Source organism: Nerophis ophidion, linkage group LG01 (assembly GCF_033978795.1).
Source record: "Nerophis ophidion isolate RoL-2023_Sa linkage group LG01, RoL_Noph_v1.0, whole genome shotgun sequence".
NCBI classification, from domain to species: Eukaryota; Metazoa; Chordata; class Actinopteri; order Syngnathiformes; family Syngnathidae; genus Nerophis; species Nerophis ophidion.
In genome coordinates, this window is record NC_084611.1 from 84272197 (window position 1) to 84296375 (window position 24179).

A 24179-nucleotide genomic window follows, 5' to 3' on the forward strand; every position below is an offset into this window, starting at 1 on the left:
CAACTTTGAGACCTCTGATTTCAGGAGGTGGGGGGTGGGGTGGGGGTAGACTGAGTATATCTGTTCGTCCGCCGTGTTCAATGGAGAAGTCTGTTCTACAAAATTTACAGGCAACATACCCCTTCCCCTTCGAACTCTCCTGGATAGACTGAAAATCTTGTTTCCAATCGTTTTGGAACTTGCAAGCGTATTTCTTCATTTTGCTCGTCGACGGTGTAATTTATTGGGTTGGAGTCAATAACCATGCGACATGATGAAGTTACGTCTCTTTACTGTGGGCTTCAGAACAGACTCCCTAATGCATACGTTCCTTGACTGCACTTAAATGTAGAATATATTTATATCATTCATATATTATATAATATATATATAAGATATTATATTATTTATTATTATCATTCTTTATTGTGAGCAAACTGTGGTGCTGAATTTCCCCCAGGGATCAATAAAGTACATTCTATTCCAGGGGTAGGGAACCTATGGCTCTAGAGCCAGATGTGGCTCTTTTGATGACTGCATCTGGCTCTCAGATAAATCTTAGCTGACATTGCCTAACATGATAAGTAATGAATAATTCTGCTGGTAATCACAATGTTAAAAATAACGTTCACAATATAAAACATTCTCATGCATTTTAATCCATCCATCCGTTTTCTACCACACCTGTTCAAGAAATAACAATGTTATTCAAAAGAATTAGAGACTTATTATACTCTAAAAATGTTGGTCTTACTTAAAAAATGCACGCATTTGGTTGTATTCAGTGTTAAAAAATATGATATGGCTCTCACGGAAATACATTTTAAAGTATTTGGCTTTCATGGCTCTCTCAGCCAAAAAGGTTCCCGACCCCTGTTCTATTCTATTCTATTCTATGTACAGTAGATGACAGTATTGTCCTGTTTAAGAGGGTCACAACATTGCTGAGTCAGGTCCGCATGGAGCTGGAGGGGGCGTGGCCTTCAGCTCCGACTGAATTTCGGGAGATTTTCGGGAGAAAATTCGTCCCGGGTGGTTTTCGGGAAAGGCGCTGAATTTCGGGAGTCTCCGGGAAAATCCGGGAGGGTTGGCAAGTATGGTTGTAGATTTTATTAATAAATTTGGAGGTGTTAAAATTGATATGTAAATTCACTTATGCTAACCAGTAACGTTTCAATAGCAAAGCCAATGTATATTACCATCACTAGCACATTTTTGGGAAAAATGGAACCTTACTTTACTTGCATTGGAGCCTTTTTTGAGTCAATTTCTTTGTTAGCATTGAAAATTGCAACATTATCTGGATGTAATTTGGCTGAGTACGCTCTTAGTGCTGCTGGAGTGATCGGCAGCCAGGCATGACGTCACGCGTAACCCTGGTAACGAAACGTGGCACCGTTGGATTTTGTGACTTTAGGACCGGCGGGATTCAATCTGTGCTAAAAAAAGTACCCATCGGTACCCATCCCTAGTATCAAGATAGTGCATTTTGAAAAGCGGGGCCTTACTTGTTTACTAGGGGTGTGGGGGAAAATCGAATCGAATACGTTGTGCGATTCAGAATCGATTCTCTTTTTTTTTTTTAATCGATTTTTATTTTATTTATTTTTTTTAATCAATCCAACAAACCACTACACAGCAATACCGTAACAATGCAATCCAATTCCAAAACCAAACCTGACCCAGCAACACTGCAATAAACAGAGCAATTGAGAGGAGACACAGAACAAACCAAAAGTAATGAAACAAAAATGAATATTATCAACAACAGTATCAATATTAGTTATAATTTCAGCATAGCAGTGATTAAAAATCCCTCATTGACATTATCATTAGACATTTATAAAAATAATAAAAAAGTGTCACAGTGGCTTACACTTGCATCGCATCTCATAAGCTTGACAACACACTGTGTCCAATGTTTTCACAAAGATGAAATAAGTCATATTTTTGGTTCGTTTAATAGTTAAAACTAATTTACATTATTGCAATCAGTTAATAAAACATTGTCCTTTACAATCATAAAAGCTTTTTTTTTTTTAAATCTACTACTCTGCTAGCATGTCAGCAGACTGGGGTAGATCCTGCTGAAATCCTATGTATTGAATGAATACAGAATCCTTTTGAATCGGAAAAATAGCGTTTTTGAATCGAGAATCGAATCGAAAAAAATCGATATATTATCGAATCGTGACCCCAAGACTCGACATTGAATCGCAGCCCTATTATTTACGTTTTCTATCTGGCATGAATGCTTTGTTGGTGTTAAAATGGTGACATTACGTAAAGGCAGTATGCCACAAATACGCCTGTTTCCCCGCTGATTGCTTGCATCCGTGCCAAGTCTTCAACCGGACGTGACGACATGCGCAACGAAGCGATCAAAATAGTTTACCCTTTGATTTTACGTGAATGGGTACCCCGCCCTGATTACAACATTGGTTGTGTTGCTACTGTGGTGTTCAGTATACTTGTAGGGAAGTGAAGTGAAGTGAATTATATTCAAAGCGCTTTTACATAGTGGAACCCAATATCTAAGTTACATTTAAACCAGTGTGGGTGGCACTGGGAGCCGGTGGGTAAAGTGCCTTGCCCAAGGACACAACGGCAGTTACTAGGATGGCGGAAGTGGGAATCGAACCTGCAACCCCTCAAGTTGCTGGCACGGCCACTCTACCAACCGAGCCTTTTTTTTTTTTTTTAACACTTTCTCATGCACTCCAAAACATTATTTTAGCCTCTCGCCTGTAATAGTCTGCTGCTAGTTAACGCCCTCTAGCTGAATAAATAGTGTTTACGGTGTTATCAAAGGTGCTTGCTGTGTTAACCTGGCAGTCCACGCTGAGCATGTGCAGGGCGGTGGTTTTGGGGTCCGAGCGGTTGAAGAGTTCTTTCAGGGCCAGCAAGACGCTGGGCTCCAGCGGTCGGTTGTTGTCCGGCAACAGCAGCGACTCAAACCGGTCCAACCGGAAGCACGAGCTGCTCTCCATCTGTGACGACGGAGAGAAGATAGAAGATAGTAACATGCCAATCTAGGAACTGTAGTTTGACATGGGCATGGATTTTAAGATATGTAGTGAAGCCTGTTTTATTTTCGAAAAAGGGGAGCTTTGAAACAAAGACCTGTGGAGGTTCAAAGCGGTCCTTGTCCGGGAGCAGACGTGACACGGCCTCGTTGTTGTCGGCCTCCAGGAAGCCAAACGAGGTCTCTGTGATCCTCGCCCGGCTCTGCCACTTCTCCTCCGCTTTGAGTCGGTCCACGTGACCTTTCCGCCGAGACCGAGGCACCTGGACGTGGCGACGTGACATTCAGGAGCCGGCGGACCCGTTTGATTTTCGATTTAGCTGAGGTGTTGTGTTGTACCTGAACCACCAGCTCGTCGTAGAAAGCCGACGGGTCCTGGTCCCGGTCCGACGGCGGAGGGGGACAGAGGTTTTTGGGGAAGATGGCAGAGATCCTGAGAGGTTTCGGTGGCGCTCTGGAGTGAAGCTGCCCGTCAGAGCCTCGCAATGTCACGCCGCCGCCTGCAGGGACACAATTAATGCGTGGCTACCGTAAATACCATGTGTGTGTGTGTGTGTGTGTGTGTGTGTGTGTGTGTGTGTGTGTGTGTGTGTGTGTGTGTGTTACCCGGATAACAGGGCCGTGTTTGCCATGGCTTTGGGCTGAGTAGCGGTTCACTTCCTGTGCGGAACACTGGGGAGATAGGGGCGGGGCCCGTGGCCTGTGGCTTTGTGTTCTGCGGCGCACCTGTTTGGTGAGAAGGACATCATTCCAAAAATCGTGCGGATGATGTAAGATTGTTACAAAAAAGTATCGGGAAACAATTGAAAGCTGGAATAGACCTTTTTTTCTGTTTCGCTCTTTCAGCTAAGGCGGAGGCTTCCTTTCACTCTCCCTTATCTCTCTTGCTTTGCTTCTTTGTTTTGTCTTGTCTTAAAGGCCAACTGAAATGAGATGTTCTTATTTAAACGGGGATAGTGGGTCCATTCTATGTGTCATACTTGATCGTTTCGCGATATTGCCATATTTTTGCCGAAAGGATTTAGTAGAGAACATCGACGATAAAGTTCGCAACTTTTGGTCGCTAATAAAAAAGCCTTGCCTGTACCGGAAGTAGCAGACGATGTGCGCGTGACGTCACGGGTTGTAGGGCTCCTCACATCTGAACATTGTTTATAATCATAGCCTCCAGCAGCAAGAGCTATTCGGACCGAGAAAGCAACGATTTCCCCATTAATTTGAGCGAGGATGAAAGATTCATGGATGAGGAAAGTTAGAGAGAGGCACAAAAAAAAAAAAAAAACGTGACGGCTCTGGGCGGCAGCAGTGGTAGCGTTTCAGATGTAATTAGACACATTTACTAGGATAATTCTGGAAAATCCCTTATCTGCTTTTTGTGTTAATAGTATTTTAGTGAGATTCTAAAGTCATACCTGAAAGTCGGAGGGCTGCGGTGAACGCCAGTGTCTCTGAGAGAAGCCGAGGAGTCAAGATCAGAGCTGCCTTTTTGAGCTGCAGGATGAGGTCCCATAATCCACTGAAGTCTCCGGTAAGAGCTGACTTAATATTACAATTTTCCCATCCAAAAACTTGGTGGTTGACATAGAGAAACATGTTCGCTCGACCGCTCTGTGTTAAAACTTCGCAACAAATAAAGAAACACCGGCTGTGTTTCGGTGCTAAAGGCAGCTGCAATCCACCGCTTTCCACCAACAGCATTCTTCTTTGACGTCTCCATTATTAATTGAACATATTGAACAAAATTCAGCAACACAGATGTCCTAAATACTGTGTAATTATGCGATGAAAAGAGACGACTTTTAGCCGTAAGTGGTGCTGGGCTAATATGTCCCCTCCAACCAATAACGTCACAAACACGCGTCATCATTCCGCGACATTTTCAACAGGAAACTCCTTGGGAAATTAAAAATTGTAATTTAGTAAACTAAAATGGCCGTATTGGCATGTGTTGCAATGTTAATATTTCATCATTGATATATAAACTATCAGACTGCGTGGTCGGTAGTAGTGGGTTTCAGTAGACCTTTAACGTTCTTAAAGCCTCTTTTTGCACTGCTATCCAAAATCCTAATGGTTGATCAACTAGTCTCTCGACAAAACTGACAAGATCTTCACCATGAGAAGCTCGGGTTCGGGGGAACCTGTCTGTCCTACGAGAACATTTGTTGCTAAACACGCGATAGACTCTTGGTAAAGGTGCAGGGTCGTGTGCCTGGCGGTTCGTTCAGTCCAGGACGTTGAAGACATTATGATGAAAGGATATCTGCTGATATCGCGGTATATCCACAAATTCAAAAGATGCTGGAAGACGTTCAGAGTACCCCAGAGGTGCCACTATTGATCGAGAGATGGACAGAGCTTTGGCCACTCAGACCTTTGTGGTTTTGGACTAAATCACAAACTGGATAACATCTTGGAGAAGGTTTCCGCTCTGCAAGGCGAAATTACGATCAATTTGAGAGCCAGAAGGGACAACTCGAGCACACAAACCATTGGAATGTGTTTGCCAAAACAATCTTTATCTACAATTCGGCTCCCCCTGCATTGGCTTTGGCAGGGTCATGGATTGCAGCGAAAGAGGCTCTGAAATCCCTTCCCCCTTTCTCCATAGACACCTGGGATGCAGACTCTGTTCCATGATGCCAAACAGAGCTAAAATGGCAAGAAAACTCCCAGCACTATTCTTGAAGTTGACTGTTACATTCGCACAGATGTGCAAGCACCCGTCGCGAAGGAAATGTATTCATGGACAAAATTATTTAAAAAATTGTGAATAATGTATACAACCCCTAGGTTAAAGGCCGACTGAAACCCACTACTACCGACCACGCAGCCTGATAGTTTATACATCAATGATGAAATATTAACATTGCAACACATGCCAATACGGCCTTTTTAGTTTACTAAATTACAATTTTAAATTTCCCGCGGAGTTTCCTGTTGAAAACCTCGCGGAATGATGAGGCGTGTTTGTGACGTTATTGGTTGGAGCGGACATTTTAGCCCAGCACCACTTACCACTAAAAGTCGTCTCTTTTCATCGCATAATTACACAGTAATTTGGACATCTGTGTTGCTGAATCTTTTGCAATTTGTTCAATTAATAATGGCGACTATAAAGAAGAATGCTGTTGGTGGAAAGCGGTGGATTGCAGCTGCCTTTAGCACCGAGACACAGCCGGTGTTTTCTTTTTTTGTTGTGAAGCTTTAACACAGAGCGATCACGCGAACATGTTTCTCTACGTCAACTAGCAAATTTTTGGATGGGAAAATTGTGATATTAAGTTGGCTCTTACCGGAGACTTCGGTGGATTATGGGACCTCCTCCTGTAGCTGTCAAAAAGGCAGTTGTGATCTTGGCTCCTCGGCTTCTCTCAGAGACACTGGCGTTCACCGCAGCCCTCCGACTTTCAGGTATGACTTTAGAATCTCACTAAAACACTATTAACACAAAAAGCAGATAAGGGATTTTCCAGAATTATCCTAGTAAATGTGTCTAATAACATCTGAATCGCTCACACTGCCGTCGCCTGTTATTTGAAGTGAATTGAAGTGAATTATATTTATATGCGCTTTTCTCAAAGAGACTCAAAGCGCTTTACATTTTGAAACCCAATATCTAAGTTACATTTTTTAAACCAGTGTGGGTGGCACTGGGAGCAGGTGGGTAAAGTGTCTTGCCCAAGGACACAACGGCAGTGACTAGGATGGCAGAAGCGGGGATCGAACCTGCAACCCTCAAGTTGCTGGCACGGCCGCTCTACCAACCGAGCTATACCGCCATTTCTTTTTTTTAGTGCTTCACTCTAACTTTCCTCATCCACAAATCTTTCATCCTCGCTCAAATTAATGGGGAACTTGTCGCTTCCTCAGTCCGAATTGCACTTGCTGCTGGAGGTTATGATTATAAACAATGTGAGGATGCGAGGAGCCCTACAACCCGTGACGTCACGCGCACATCGTCTGCTACTTCCGGTACAGGCAAGGCTTTTTTATTGGCGACCAAAAGTTGCAAACTTTATCGTGGATGTTCTCTACTAAATCCTTTCAGCAAAAATATAGCAATATTGCTAATGATCAAGTATGACACATAGAATGGACCTGCTTGGCGGTGTAGCTCGGTTGGTAGAGCGGCCGGGCCAGTAACTTGAGGGTTCCAAGTTCGATCCCCGCTTCCGCCGTCTTATTCACTGCCGTTGTGTCCTTGGGCAAGGCACTTTACCCACCTGCTCTCAGTGCCACCCACACTGGTTTAAATGTAACTTAGATATTGGGTTTCACTATGTAAAGCGCTTTGAGTTACTAGAGAAAAAGCGCTATATAAATATAATGCACTAATGCACTATCCCCGTTTAAATAAGAAAATCTCATTTTAGTAGGCCTTTAAGGCGGTCCTGCCTGTAACTGCTCTTGTAAGGGTTGAACTGAAAATTATTTTTTAAGGGCAATTAAGTTTCTATTCATTGTAGACAACTTTGTGGGACTTATTTCTCCTCCCTGTTTTGTGCTGAAGAACTAAATTCACTTAGAATTAGCAAAAATGTTGAGAATCTCCCCAGACGAGTGGAAGCTTTAGTAATTTTACTTCCTGTATGAGTCCGCATACTTTTGTCCGTCCCTGTGAGTGGAGGCCATGTTGAGGCACCAGTTCTCAGGTTGCTATCAGACTGGGTCGTCTGGAGCAAAGGCCTCCATCCGACATCCTCCATGTTGGCGGGCTGACTTCCACTCCTGCCACACAGGAAATGAAGTTATCGCTGATGACTCCCGCGTCCTGACACCAAGCACCATGCGCGTCCTCCCACCTCAGCAGAGGGTTGACCATCAGGGAGTCGTTTAGGGTGCTGCTGAAGCTCAGACGCTTCCTGCGCTCCGGTTGGGACTTCGCTCCCGCGGGGCCGCCGTCCGCTTTACTCTCGGCCTCTTGCCGCTCGGCGATGACGCGCAGGGGAGTCGTCCTGTTGAGGGGGTGGAAAACGATGGCGCCCGATGCCTGAGAGATAGGCCGCCGCCCACCCACGTAGAAGCGGATGAGAGCGGGGACGTTGTCGAAGCGATCCTCCTCGAACTGGAACAGCTCCCGAGAGTAACCCTGTCAAGATCACAGCCTCTTTTATTCACGGGTCCACACATGTGGACGACCTTTGATGTCGACTTAAGCGAGTTACGCAGTACACAAAATGAAGAAAAAGTCTGATTTGACAGGAATGAAAAGTATGAAGTTTTTTTTTTCGGTGATTAAATCTAATAAATATGAACCGTATTAAATAAACTTAAAAAAATGTGAATAATTTTGTATAAAATTTGAATTGACTAAATTGTCCATTAACCTAAAAAACAAATCAAATATATGATAACAAAAAATATTATTTATGATTACAAATCAAATATAATTTTATGTGTATTATGTATATATATATATATATATATATATATATATATATATATATATATATATATATATATATATATATATATATATATATATATATATATATATATTTTTTTTTTTTTGTTAAATATATTAAATATAATTGTGGGGAAAAATAATATGAAATAAAAACATTTTATAGAAATAAGTAAATACCATTTTTAAATAGTTTATTAATTAGGAAAAATAAAATTAAATGAAATGTAATGTATCTTATAAATGCAAAATATAAACAGGAAATTAATAAAAATATTTAAAAAATTATATTTCCTTATTAAATTTAACCAAGGACAATTTAACAAACTGTATTCACAGTTCAATGACTTGATCCAAAATGAATGATCATTTTAATTAGATGTATATCACTGCATGCTATCTGAGTTGTATGATGTTCTGTTTTGTACTTTTTGTGTACCGTATTTCCTTGAATTGCCGTCGGGGCTCTAATTAATTTAAAACCTCTTCTCACTCCTGCGCTTACCAAAGGCATGCGGTAAAAGTAAGCATGCGCTCATTATTTTAAAACCTCTTCTCACTTCAGCACGTACCAAACGCATGCAGTAAAAATTTGAGTGTGATGTAAGCTTGGACCTTAAATCCTACTGAATAGCTCTTAATCTTCTTCCCTTTATGCGATTTCAGATTACCGGTATTGAAATCAGCCTCCATTTTGAAAATGATGACAGGGGAAGTGTCACTCGTGACGTCACAAGTTTGACCAGGTGGTAATACTAAGCATGCGCTAATTATTTTGGGAAGCGAGTTTGACCCGGCAGTAATTCAAGGCAGGTGCATACTATATGCCCTGCGGCAATTCAAGGAAATACGGTACTTCTACTTTACAAACAAGAGGCACACGTAAACATCAAGACCAAATGTTAATTGGTTTAATAATTACATTTCATTTTTGGATGTAATAATTATAACTGCCGTCCAGTTATTTAATCTTGTTTTCTTGCATTTTTAAATCTCATTTGCAAGTATGCATTCCTTTCAGTTTGTCCTAGTTGTGTTGCCACAGTCAGAAAATAGTCTTTGCCATTAAGTTGAATGTACCAGTTTTGTCTTTTGTTGAGCCCTACGAAGTGTTTATACTGCAAGTATTGTAGTTATTACCCACCAGTTTGATCTTAGTTGTAGTTTTCATTAACAAATTTGGAGGTGTTGAAATTGCCGTGTAAAATTACTTATTCTAATCAGTAGCATCTGTATGGCATATCCAATATAAATTAGCATTGAGCTAGCGCATTTTGAAAAGTGTAGCTTGCCTTGTTGGCATGGAAAATGGCAATAGTATCTAGAGCAGGGGTGTCCAAAGTGCGGCCCGCAGCTAATCGTTTACCGGCCCGCCACACACTCTGCAAAAATTGCAAGATTGATAGTATTGCAAAAATAAAAAATAAAACATTTTAAAAAAGTGAAATGAGGGGAAATCTAATGAGAAAAAGTGGCAATGTTGACACAAAGCTGCCAGTTTCTCCTTTTCTCTTTTTCTTTTTTTTTCATTGCTCAAAAAAAAAAAGGACAAAAAAAATCAATGTTATAATGAATTATTACTTAAAAATTATTACTTCAAAACGTTTTATGTGGAAAAAACATTGCATATGTTGTGTGGTTGCCATATAAAAACATCAAAGTTTTGACAAGAGGGCATAAAACAAACAAAATAATAGTTCAAACTTAAAATCGACAGATATATCGGTAGTTGATCTTGAAATTTAAGTGTTAAAAGTAAAAAAAATAAAAAAAATGTATCACTTTATGAGTGGGAAACCTTTCGGATCTCAAATATATTTAGTAGGATTTTGTTTTTTAAACTTTTCACTGTGATTACTCAAAAATATTAAATAATTAAAATCAATGGTGTCCTGCATTATTGATCTTTGAGGTATCCATCCATCCATCCATTTCCTACCGCTTATCCCTTTTGGGGTCGCGGGGGGCGCTGGCGCCTATCTCAGCTACAATCGGGCGGAAGGCGGGGTACACCCTGGACAAGTCGCCACCTCATCGCAGGGCCAACACAGATAGACAGACAACATTTACACTCACATTCACACACTAGGGCCAATTTAGTGTTGCCAATCAACCTATCCCCAGGTGCATGTTTTTGGAAGTGGGAGGAAGCCGGAGTACCCGGAGGGAACCCACGCATCTCTTTGAGGTATTTAATTGCTAAATAAAGGAACTCTCCTGAAGGAATCAATACGTACTATCTATCTATCTAAACACTGCATATTTCAGTTTTAATATAAAAAACAAAGTTGTCTTTGACAGAAAGGGTATAAAACCTTATTTGTTTTACTTCATATCTTCCTCAAGTTGATATAGAGATTTACTGTACATTAAATAAAAATTAATAATATATTGACTTATTTTTTACATTTTAGTGACTGAGACCCTCTATGCTCCCCAGGAGCCCTAAGGATTAAAAAAAAAAATCCATATACTTTGTATAAAATGAAAAATATCAAAATGGCCCCCGCATGCTTAAATTTTTCTGTGGAAAAAGTTTGGACACCCCTGATCTAGAGGCAGTCCACCATGAATACGATTGGTTACCCGGCAAGTGTTGGAGCCGTTCCATTTTTACGAAGGTCTCGAAACATGGTACCGTTTGATTTTACGTGAACCACACGCGTCGCACCTCTTTGGGTCGCAGGACCACACGTATGATCTTAAAGTGCATGGGTTCGTCCCTCCAGAAACAGCTGAGGACGTAATCACCCTGCGACGAGCTGGAATCTCGGACCAGGAAGTCTCCGTCTCTTTCAAAGAGAGCCTCAGCACCCTGGACAAGAACATGGTGGTCATTATGATCTTGTCTTCTTTCGTCACGCAGACATCCTATTCGCACTTATCACCTCTCGGGTCAGGGGCCCGTGGTACCAGGCGTGGCTCCTGGGGTCCTCGGTGCTGAGCTTGAGCTCTTCCTCCAGCTCCTTCTTCAGGGAGTCCATTTCCTTGCGACTGCCAAACACCTTCACGACAGGAAAGCGGGCATCCAAACTTTATTCGGACAAATGGGCCGCTTGTTTGTTGACCTTTTTACCTTCAGCTGGCTCAGGTATGCAGCGACACTCCTCCTCTTGCTGGAAAATACCAAACAAATGAGGGCTCACTAGTAGCAAGATGAGGATTTTGATGTACTTTCAAAGTCACCAAATATTTAACAACATCTATAACAAAATCGTCATGTCCGGCATTGATAGAGGAACAAAAAGAAATGAAAAGCGATAGATTTTACAAGCTTTTTTCCTGTCACAGCTTCATCTGCTGGAGCAGGCGGATCACTGCACCACTTTGGCTCTAATGCAAGCAGACTTCATCATCATCATCATCATTTATTTTTATTCCTTTCATGAAAATGCATATTTACAAGCCACGTACAATTGACACTGTCATTGTTTTTTTTGTTTTTCTTTCTTATACATTTCCATGATCAGAAAGGAGCAGATGGAAGAATTATATTCTTATATTTATCTGCCCCTTTTTTAACACAAATTACAGTATTTTAGATTAATTATAACTGTTCCCTCCACCAACACCCAAACTCCAACATACGTTTCCATTTTCCTTTAAGCACTTTCACAATGACACGTCCAATCTAAATCAAAACTCAGTTTGATATAATTTCAGTTTTCTCTTTTTATAACTTTTTTTAAATACAAATATATTCTTACAGCTTTTTAAGTCTTTGTTTAGAGAATTCCATGCTTTCACACAAACAACAGACAAGCACATTTGTTTCAAATTTGTTCGCGCTCTTGGATGTTTAAAGTCATACGGCCTTCTGTGGTTCTCATCTTCAGATGTGAACACAAATAACTTTTGTATGTCCTTCGGAAGAACTTTATTTCTCGCTTTGAACATCATTAATAGTGTATTCAATTCTACAATGTCTTTTAGTTTTAGTAATCCTGACCTAATGAAGAGTGCATTTGTGTGGTCTCTATATCCTACTTTAAAAATGATTCGAATTGCTCTTTTCTGTGAAAGAAATAAAGGCACTATGTTGCTATGATATGTATTTCCCCATATTTCTGCACAATAATTGAAATAAGGTAGAATAATTGAGCAATATAACATTCTCATTGTGTTGTATGGAAAACTATATTTAACCTTGTTCAAAATAAATATGCTTTTAGATAACTTATTTTTCACATGCATTATATGAGCTTTCCATGTCAAATTTTCATCTAAGATGACCCCAAGAAATCTGATTTCAGACACCTTCTCAATTTTCACATTGTTTATTGATAAACTAACTTCTATCTTTCTTTTATTACCGAATACCGTAGACTTGAACTAATAAGTGAAAACAAATTCTTCAACCTGTAGTTTTTTCTGAATTCAATGCACAATGGCAGACATTAGCGGAGTAGTAGACCTCTCCAGCTGAACCTTTATCCAAATCTGCACCGCACATCCTTCCTCGCCCCCTGCACAAACTCTCTACAAAGTTTCAATGTTGACCAGGTATTGAGTCATCATGCTAATAACAAAGTAACATTAAAGGCCTACTGAAACCCACTACTACCGACCACACAGTCTGATAGTTTATATATCAATGATGAAATATTAACATTGCAACACATGCCAATACGGCCGGGTTAGTTTACTAAATTACAATTCTAAATTTCCCGCGAGTTTCTTGTTAAAAACGTCGCGGAATGAAGACGCGTACGCGTCACTCACTCAGAAAATATTAGCAGCTGCACCACTCGCGGCTAAAAGTTGTCAGCTTAAATCGCATAATTACACAGTATTTTGGATATCTGTGTTGCTGAATCTGTGTTTATTTAATAATGGACACTATATAAAACAATGCTGTTGGTGGAAAGCGGTGGATTGCAGCTGTCTTTAGCACCGAGACACAGCCGATGTTTCTTTGTTTGTTGTGAAGCGGCGCGGTCAAGCCAATATGTTTTCTCTACGTCAACCAGCATGTTTTTGGATGGGGAAATTGTGATACATATCTTACCGGAGACATCATTGGATTATTGGTCGTCCTGCAGCAGCGGCAGCTGTGAGCTTGGCTCCTCGCCCATCCGACTTCGAAGTATGTCTTTACAATCTTTTAAATCTCACTAAAACACTATTAAAACAATAAGCGGATAAGGGATCTTCCAGAATTATCCTAGTAAATGTGTCTAATTACATCTGAAACGCTCACACTGCTGTCGCTTTTTTTTTTCTTCTATTCCTTCAATATCAATATCTTAATTCACAAATCTTTCATCCCCGCTCAAATTAATGGGAAAATTGTCGCTTTCTCGGTCCGAATTGCATTTACTGCTGGTGGCTCCCATTAAAAACAATGAGAATATGTGTGGAGCCCTGCAACCCGTGACGTCACGCGCACATACTTCCGGTAAAGGCAGGGCTTTTCTATTGGCGACCAAAGGTTGCGAAATTTATCGTCGATGTTCTCTACTAAATCCTTTCAGCAAAAATGTGGCAATATCGCGAAATGATCAAGTATGACACATAGAATGGACCTGCTATCCCCGTTTAAATAAGAAAATCTCATTTCAGTAGGCCTTTAGTGGAGTAGTAGACCTCTCCAGCTGAACCTTTATCCAGATCTGCACCGCACATTCTTCCTCGCCCCCTGCACAAACTCTACAAAGTTTCAATGTTGACCAGTTATTGAGCCATCATGCTAATAACAAAGTAACAATTAGCAATAAAAGACATGACATAACTTGATCTGCACCTTTTTTCAGACTAGGGCTGGGCGATATGGCCTTTTATTAGTATCTCAATATTTTTAAGCCACATCGCGATACAGGATATATATTTTGATATTTTGCCTTAGCCTTGAATGAACACTTGATTCATATAATCACAGCAGTATGATTATTCTGTGTGTCTACAATAAAACATTCTTCTTCATACTGCATTCATATATGCTCATTTTAAACTTCCATGCATAGAGGGAAACCACAATTAAGTCAATTTACCAAAACCTTATTTAATAAACAGTTAATAAGCAGTGGCACAAATATTCATCTCACTTATAGACAGAAAGTGCAAGATTGTCAGAGACATTTTAAAACAGGCTATTAGTGCACTTTTGTGCATGATGTCACTAAGATGACATATCAAAAAAACACTAAATTAAAGTGCTTTGTACAGAACGCAACTACAATAGTTTAAAACAAATAAAGTGCACTATTGTGCATGATATCACACAATAAATTTCAATAACTGTCAAATAAAAATGAGCTGCATAACAGGAAATCAAATAGTGTATGTCCTTTGCTATGTGGTAGGTTACTACGGACTAGGGGTGTGGCAAAAAATAGATTCGAATTTGAATCACGATTCTCACGTTGTGCGATTCAGAATCAATTGTCATTTAAAAAAAAACTATTTTTTATTTTATAGTTTTATAGTTATAATTTTAGCATAACAGTGATTAAAAATCCCTCATTCACATTATCATTAGACCTTTATTAAAAAAAAAGAACAATAGTGTCACAGTGGCTTACACTTGCATCGCATCTCATAAGCTTGACAACACACTGTGTCCAATGTTTTCACAAAGATAAATTAAGTCATATTCTTGGTTCGTTTAATAACAAATTTACATTATTGCAATCAGTTGACAAAACATTGTCATTTACAATTATAAAAGCTTTTATAAAAAAAAACTACTACTCTGCTAGCATGTCAGCAGACTGGGGTAGATCCTGCTGAAATCCTATCTATTGAATGAATACAGAATCGTTTTAAATCAGAAAAATATCGTTTTGAATCGAAAAAAATCGATTTATAATCGAATCGCGACCCCAAGAATCGATATTGAATCGAATCGCAGCCCTACTACGGACGTTATTAAATTCTGTTGTTGACTATTTTTTTCATACGATCTGGAAATGGTTGTTTGGGCATTTTGTTGGTGTTGCACCAAACGGAGATGTTGACATGCAGTTTCAAGCACTCTTCATTCTCTAGTGCAGGGGTGTCAAACTCAAACACAGAGTGGGCCAAAATTTTAAACGGAACAAAGCCGCGGGCCAAGGTTGAACAAATTAACCTTTTAATAGGGACCCAAACAAGTTTTGCATTAAATATTGAACAAGTAAGGCTTATATAACTTTATAGTGACATGCAAAATCGAGTTTCAAATAATAATAATAATTAAAAAAATATCAATGGCATATCAAATAAAATTTAAATAAAAATGTAATGCCTTTTTTTCTATTTGCAACCTACTGAGGTAAATATAATTTTTTTTCCACAGGATGATAATAAATTTGAAAATAAAATAACAATGAATGAACCAAAGATTCAAGCCTTGAAGTAGCAAGAGAAAATGCAGGAATAAAACGTTAATTATTGGTCAGTTTGCTGGAATTTCCCGGAAGAGTTAGTGCTGCAAGGGGTTCTGGGTATTTGTTCTGTTGTGTTACGGTACGGATGTTCACCCGAAATATGTTTGTCATTCTTGTTTGGTGTGGGTTCACAGTGTGGCGCATATTTGTAACAGTGCTAAAGTTGTTTATGCGGCCATCCTCAGTGTGACCTGTATGGCTGTTGACCAAGTATGCCTTGCATTCACTTGTGTGTGTGTGTAAAAGCCACAAATATTATGTGACACGCTGTTAGTATGGAAGAAAAGCGGACGTGACGACAGGTTGTAGAGAACGCTAAAGGCAGTGCCTTAAATGCACGCCCCCAATATAGTTGTCTAGGTGTAAATCGGTAGAAATTCGGGAGCATGGTTGCCCCAGATTTTCGGGAGGGGCACTGAACTTCGGGAATCTACCGGGAAAATTAAGAGGGTTGGCAAATATGAGTTTTAGCGGTGAATGCGGTGTTACAGCGGCACCGACGCTGTATAACACCGGCGGGCCAGCTCTAATGCTAAATTGATATTGCCTCAAGGGCCAAATTAAATTACACGGCGTGCCAGAGTTTGACACCCATGCTCTAGCGGGTGACTTTTTAAATGATGCTACAAATTAGCAGTAGGTGCTACTTTTTGTAGTAACACTTTTGCCGCATAATTGTTCAACAGCTTCCCGTTTCAAGCCAAACCATCGCCAGATGATGGACCCTGTGCTGTTTTTCTTAGGAATTAATTATTCCTTTATTTGTTACCAGATTGGCACCTTCTTTCTTTCGTATTACCACTCGCACCACTCCGCATCTGCGGTTCGGCAGCTTGCGTACATTGGGCATTCGCACGCTATTCCTACCGGAATTGCAAGTTCTAATTCTCTTTAGTTTTGTGCTCTATTCTGTCCACAGCGCTCCTTGGCTTCTTTGTTTACCTTTCTTGCTGCTAGGTGCATTGAGTGGACACACCAGTCTCTGGTAATTAATTAGTGTCCCACTAATGACGCCCCCTCTTATACCCTCATCACCCCGCCAGTCCTTGCGGGATTCTTGTTCGCTCTACGCGACTGTTTGTTTTGGCTTCACGCCGTAAATTTAAGCCAAGTTAGCCTCTTCTAAGTTCATGCCATGCTCTTGTATTTTACATTGGGTATTGGAATTAAAACTCGTCTTCCCCGCACGCTGCTTGGGGTCCTACACATCTTTTGGAATCGAAAACACCAAGCCATGCTGAAAAGCTACATGTTGAGTGGATTTTGTGCAAGATTGAGATCAAGAAATCGAACACGTGCTGCCTTGGGCCTGCGTCACCCAGCTCTATATTTGTGTAAAAAATAGTTACTTTTTAGTCATGCAAACTCACAAGTGGCAAACAAGAAATGTGTACACGTTCTTTCTTGGCTCATGTGCTCTCTGTTTACATGAAGTTGGTAAATATGAGTTGATAGTTTTGTATAATCATTGGAACTATCTAATAAAGGGGTCACTAAAGCGGTAGGTAGCCCGTAAGCACCAGATGAGTAGCCCGCTGGCCTGTTCTAAAAATAGCTCAAATAGCAGCACTTACCAGTGAGCTGCCTCTATTTTTTTAATTTTATTTATTTACTAGCAAGCTGGTCTCGCTTTGCTCAACATTTTTAATTCTAAGAGAGAAAAAACTCAAATAGAATTTGAAAATCCCAAAAATATTTTAAAGACTTGGTCTTCACTTGTTTAAATAAATTATTTTATTTTTTTACTTTGCTTCTTATAACATTCATATAGACAATTTTAGAGAAAAATACAACCTTAAAAAGGATTTTAGGATTTTTAAACACATACCTTTTTACCTTTTAAATTCCTTCCTCTTCTTTCCTGACAATATAAATCAACGTTCAAGTAAATGTATTTTTTTTATTGTAAAGAATAATAAATACATTTTATTTTAATTCTTCATTTTAGCTTCTGTTTTTTCAACGAAGAATATTTGTGAAATATTCTTCAAACTTGTTATGATTAAAATTCAAAAAAATTATTCTGGCAAATCTAGAAAAGCTTTAGAAATCAAATTTAAATCTTATTTCAAAGTCTTTTAAATTTATTTTAAAATTTTTGTTCTGGAAAATCTAGAAGAAATAATGATTTGTCTTTGTTGGAAATATAGCTTGGTCCAATTTGTTATATATTCTAACAAAATGCAGATAGGATTTTAATTATTTAAAACATGTCATCAAAATTCTAAAAATAATCTTAATCAGGAAAAAATTACTAGTGATGTTCCATACATTTTTTTTTTTTAAAGATTTGAATTAGTTCGTTTTGCTCTTCTTTTTTTCAGTTGAATTTTGAATTTTACAGAGTCGAAATTGAAGATAAACTATGTTTCAAAATTTAATTTTAATTTTTTTCCAGTTTTCTCCCCTTTTATAAACCGTTCAATTAAGTGTTTTATTCTCTACAAAAAAATATTCCGTAAAAGGAAAAATAATGTAAGACGGAATGACAGACAGAAATACAATTTTTTAAAAATGTATATAGATTTATTTATTAAAGGTATATTGAGCAAGTTGGCTATTTCTGGCAATTTTTTAAAGTGTGTATCAAACTGGTAGCCCTTCGCATTTATCAGTACCCAATAAGTAGCTCTTGGTTTCAAAAAGGTTGGTGACCCCTGATCTAACATAACCATAACCATAAATTAAGTAGGTTGTTTTTTGACATGCCGTCCGTCTACAAAATTTCTTAACAAATAAATACATAATCACATCCATCTGCCACATGTGTACATGTTTAGGACAAAGCAGGGACATCCCCAGCAGACAAACAGATTTTTTAATAGCCTCCCTTTTCCCCTCCTTCCTTCCTCCCGTTCCCGCCTGTGGGAGCGCAAGGCCGACCGATGCACGCGCAGCTTCGGGAACAAAACAGCTCGGAGCTATCCAGCCAACCGGCTACCAGGAATTGGAAAGCCATGTGTGAAAACAACACGCAACACATCATGTGTCGAGGGACCGCTGCAGGGCTGAGCTGGCCACCGCCGTGACCTTGGATGAGGCGTTTAAGGATGTCTCTGCAACACGTGGACTGTTGATTAGGCGCAGCTACGTCCCACAAGCCGTGAATGTGTGGAAACGGCATTTAAAAGATTGGATGGCCTTTTTAATGTGGCGCTTCTTTTCAATTTTTCCACTACAACAATGCCATTTTTGTATGAGCTTAATACATGGATCCTCTTCTTTCTGCATGATCATAACAGGAAACTTAGCAGGGGACCAATACCTCTTTTATAAAACATTCACAATGCTAAAAGTTAAGTTAAAGTTAAAGTACCAATGATTGTCACACACACTAGGTGTGGCGAAAATATTCTCTGCATTTGAGCCATCACCCTTGATCACCCCCTGGGAGGTGAGGGGAGCAGTGGGCAGCTAAAACATCGCGGTATGATGACGTGTGCACATGACATCACGCATTGTAGAGGACATTTTGTTCTCAGCTATAAGTCGCCTGTTTCCATCGCATAATTCCACAGTATTCTGGACATCTGTGTTGCTGAATCTTTTGCAATTTGTTCAATGAATAGTGGAGACGTCAAAGAAGAAAGCTGTAGGTGGGATGCGGTGTATTGCGGCCGCCTTTAGCAACACAAACACAGCCGGTGTTTCATTGTTTACATTCCCGAAAGATGAGGGTGAAGCTTTACTATGGAACAGAGCGGTCAAGCTAACACGGCTGGATTGGACCACGCACACAAAGTACAGTGTATTATGCAGCGATCATTTCAAAAGATCTTGTTTCGAAGAGGGTCCGTTGGGAAGGGCAGAGATGGGCATCGCCAACACCCGTCGACTGGTGCTGAAGAAAAGTGCGGGGCCGACCTTCAGGTTGTACAGGTACGACCACATAATCTCACTAGAACACAAGTAACACAATAAGCAGATAAGGGATTTTCCAGAATTATCCTAGTAAATTTGTCTAATAACATGTGAATCGCTTCCACTGTATAGTCTTTTTTTTCTTTTTTTTTTTCTAGTCCTTCACTCTCATTTTCCTCATCCACGAATCTTTCATCCTCGCTCAAATTAATGGGGAAATTGTCACTTTCTCGGTCCGAATCGCTCTCACTGCTGGTGGCCATGATTGTAAACAATGTTCAGATGTGAGGAGCTCCACAACCCGTGACGTCACGCGCACATCGTCTGCTACTTCCGGTACAGGCAAGGCTTTTTTTATTAGCGAACAAAAGTTGCGAACTTTATCGTCGATGTTCTCTACTAAATTCTTTCAGCAAAAGTATGGCAATATCGCGAAATTATCAAGTATGACACAGAATGGACCTGCTATCCCCATTTGAATGAGAAAATCTAATTTCAGGAGGCCTTTAAAGGTATATTGCCATATTTTTGCTGGAAGGATTTAGTAGAGAATATCGACGATGAAGTTCGCAACTTTTGGTCGCTAATAAAAAAGCCCTGCCTTTACCGGAAGTAGCAGACAATGTGCGCATGACGTAACGGGTTGTAGGGCTCCTCACATCTGAACATTGTTTATAATCATAGCTTCCAGCAGCAAGAGCTATTCGGACAGAGAAAGCTACAATTTCCCCATTAATTTGAACGAGGATGAAAGATTTGTGGATGAGGAAAGTTAGAGTGAGGCACTAAAAAAAAAAAAAAGAAAAAAAAGAAAAAGCCACGGCTCCGGGCGGCGGCAGTGGTAGAGTTTCAGATGTAATTAGACACATTTACTAGGATAATTCTGGAAAATCCCTTATCTGCTTATTGTTTTAATAGTGTTTTAGTGAGATTGTAAAGTCATACCTGAAAGTCGGATGGCTGCGGTGAACGCCATTGTCTCTCAGAGAAGCCAATGGGGGAGCCAAGATCACAGATGCCTTTTTGACAGCTACAGGAGGAGGTCCCATAATCCACTGAAGTCTCCGGTAAGAGCTGACTTAATATCACAATTTTTTCCATCCAAAAACTTGCTGGTTGACATAGAGAAACATGTTCGCTTGACCGCTCTGTGTTAAAGCTTCACAACAAAGAAACACCGGTTGTGTCTTGGTGCTAAAGGCAGCTGCAATCCACCGCTTTCCACCAACAGCATTCTTCTTTATAGTCCCCATTATTAATTGAACAAATTGCAAAAGATTCAGCAACACAGATGTCCAAAATACTGTGTAATTATGCGATGAAAAGAGACAACTTTTAGCCGTGTGTGGTGGTGGGATAATATGTCCGCTACAACCCGAGACGTCACGCGCACGTGTCACCATTCCGTGACATTTTCAACAAGAAACTCCGCGGGAAATTTTAAATTGTAATTTAGTAAACCAAACCGGCCGTATTGGCATGTGTTGCAATGTTAATATTTCATCATTGATATATAAACTATCAGACTGCCTGGTCGGTAGTAGTGGGTTTCAGTAGGACTTTAATAAAAAATTATCCCGCGGCCCGGTGGTTGGGGACCACAGGTTTAGGCCACCCAACAATAGTCTTGCCCCGAGCACCAACAACCTTAGCTACGCCCCTGTATGCAGTATATATGGCTGTCATTTAAAGTTTTTAACACATTTAAACGTTCAAAGAGGGACAAGCAGTATGAAAATGCATGGATGGGAGTGTAGAAAGAGTTCTGAAGTAAAATTGTGAGCAACATTCAGGCTGAAGAGGGTGTTTTGTTCCATATTACACCTGAAATACATACCTGCACACAGGTGCTTGAAAAAAGTCTGCCCAGCACCGTATATCTACAGGTTGCTACAAGAAAAATGTACCTAAATGTCATGAAAGTATGTTGTTTTTTTAATCACGGCTCAGATCACAAATATGTGTGTTACAACAGTGATTTGTGAGCCAAATTGTGTAATAGCTGGGGGGGGGAACTCTGAAGGACATGAAAGGGGCGGTATTTCCTGGGTCTAAAACGGTACATAAAAAAGCGTTTTAAATGCTGGAAATGGCGTAAAACATGTCAAAAGTTAGGAATAATAACATAATTGTTTAGAAATGGTCACATCTGTCAACAGCAAAGGTTTTAACATCTCGCGTGACTTTGCGAGATGTGTCCCAAAGGTAACGAAGTAGGAAATAATGGCGGCCCTGGTTCTTACCTGACTTTCACTGCTCCCTCGTCCCGGTCATGTTGACGGTCTGCGGTCCGCCAAAAAGCGCACGTAGACCTTCGACCCGTCTCGGTCCCCTCCCTTCCAGCTATCCGCCCTTTCTCCTCCCTCTCGCTTCGCCCATCCTCCTTCCCGGCGTGTTCCCACAGGCCTTCACCCGGGCACTCCCATCACCCCCCGCCCCGGGCCCCGGGTAGAACGAAGCCGCAATCTGGACACATTCCTCGGATACCGAGACAAGCCGAGCCACCTCATCGCCTGTCATCAAGTAGGCCGCCACCTGGCGTATAACCCTTGTAATAAGTCGTAAAGACGAACCGTTGAACGAGCAGTAAACCCGTAAACTACTTTAGAAATTATCGTTAACGTTTTTTGTCAATAATTAAATTATATTTGAAGACTTTACAGACTGTTGTAGCCCCACAGGTGAGATGTTTGGACCAATCAGAGGAACGTATTTATGAGGCTGCTTCCCAGCATGCAACGTGGCCTCACCTGCATAGATGTGCTCAAACTTGACGGCCTCGTTTCTTTATTTTAGCATGAATATTTTTTTAGTATAACTGAAGAATAGTCTCATTGCAGGATCATTGGATGAAAAGTATTTTTAAATATAATTAAATTTAAGATTTGTTTTTTATGCATTTCTTTAAACACGTTTTTCTTGCTTCCATGATGTGCATTATTGTTGACATAATATAATAGCTGGGTAATTACAGTAAACAATTAGTTGGAATAAAAAGCACTTAAAGGATAACTGAAACGAAATTTTCTTATTTAAACGGGGATAGCAGGTCCATTCTATGTGTCATACTTGACCATTTCGCGATATTGCCATATTTTTGCTGAAAGGATTTAGTAGAGAACATCGACGATAAAGTTCTCTGATAAAAAAGCCTCGCCTTTACCGGAGGTCGCAGACGATGACGTCACAAGGGTGAGGGCTCTGTCACGCCAAATTTCATCCCCTCAACAAAAACCTTCCCCCCCATTTACTTCCGGGGTCATGATTGAGACGTTTTATTAACGCTATATTATAAAAATATTACACTACATTATGAAAATACAGATGTTTTGTTAACGCTATATTATAAAAATAAAATTTAAAACACAATTTACAAACACAGGCTATGGGATGACGCATTTACTTCCGGGGTTACGTTTCCTCTTAAGTCATCCCATAGCTTGTGTTTGTAAATTGTTTTTTGAATTAAAAAATTTTTTTTTTATAATATAACGTTAACAAAACGTCTGTATTTTTATAATATAGCGTTATTAATTTATAATATGGCGTTAAAAAAAACGTCTGTATTAATCATGACCCCGGAAGTAAATGGCGGGGGTTTGTAGGAGGAAGAAATTTGGCGTGACAGCTCCTCACATCCTCACATTGTTTATAATGTGAGCCTCCAGCAGCAACAGTTATTCGGACCGAGAAAACGCCAATTTCCTTATTAATTTGAGCGAGGATGAAAGATTTGTGGATGATGATATTGATAGCGAAGGACTAGAAAAAAATAGGGAAATAAATAAAGTAAAAAAAAAAAAAAGGCGATTGCATTGGGACGGATTCAGATGTTTTCAGACACATTTATTAGTATAATTGTGGGAAATCCCTTAACTTTCTATTGTGTTGCTAGTGTTTTAGTGAGATTAAATAGTACCTGATAGTCGGAGGGGGGTGTCCACGGGTGTCTTGAGGCCAGTGTCTGAGGGAAGTCACGACAGATACAAGAACGGCGCAAACTCCACAGATCTCCGGTAAGAGGCGACTTTTTAACACAATTTTCTCAACGAAACTTGCTGATTGACAAGTGGTCGGGATCCATGTTCGCTTGACCGCTCTGATCCATAGTAAAGCTTCACTTCCGGGAATTTAAACAAGGAATCACTGTGTGTTTGTGTGGCTACAGGCTAAAGCTTCCCAACTCCATCTTTCTACTTTGACTTCTCCATTATTAATTGAACAAATTGCAAAAGATTCAGCAAGACAGATGTCCAGAATACTGTTTAATTGCACGATGAAAAGAGACGACTTTTAGCCGCAAATGGTGCTGCGCTAATATTTCCTGACAGTCCGTGACGTGACGCGCACGCGTCATCATTCCGCGACGTTTTCAACAAGAAAACTCCGCGGGAAATTTTAAATTGCAATTTAGTAAACTAAACCGGCCGTATTGGCATGTGTTGCAATGTTAATATTTCATCATTGATATATAAACTATCAGACTGCGTGGTCGGTAGTAGTGGGTTTCAGTAGGCCTTTAATATAATTGCACTCTATA

At 40.0% G+C, this 24179-nt stretch overlaps 1 protein-coding gene across 4 annotated transcripts in view; it reads right to left on the reverse strand.

The window, feature by feature from the left end:
- The window catches only part of sh2d3a (SH2 domain containing 3A), a 38724-nt gene that overhangs the window by 8473 nt on the left and 6072 nt on the right, over positions 1–24179 (reverse strand). For 3 of the 4 annotated variants that reach the window (XM_061913813.1, XM_061913796.1, XM_061913804.1), the window contains 9 exons: positions 11488–11527; positions 11300–11416; positions 11083–11226; positions 7810–8096; positions 7611–7735; positions 3611–3730; positions 3344–3504; positions 3103–3267; positions 2808–2969 (listed from right to left, as the gene is read on the reverse strand). In XM_061913813.1, coding sequence (XP_061769797.1) covers positions 2808–2969; positions 3103–3267; positions 3344–3504; positions 3611–3730; positions 7611–7735; positions 7810–8096; positions 11083–11226; positions 11300–11416; positions 11488–11527 — 1321 coding nt within the window. Of the gene's footprint in view, positions 1–2807; positions 2970–3102; positions 3268–3343; positions 3505–3610; positions 3731–7610; positions 7736–7809; positions 8097–11082; positions 11227–11299; positions 11417–11487; positions 11528–21882; positions 22115–24179 lie in introns of those variants that run through there. The other variant, XM_061913823.1, reaches the window with a different exon arrangement.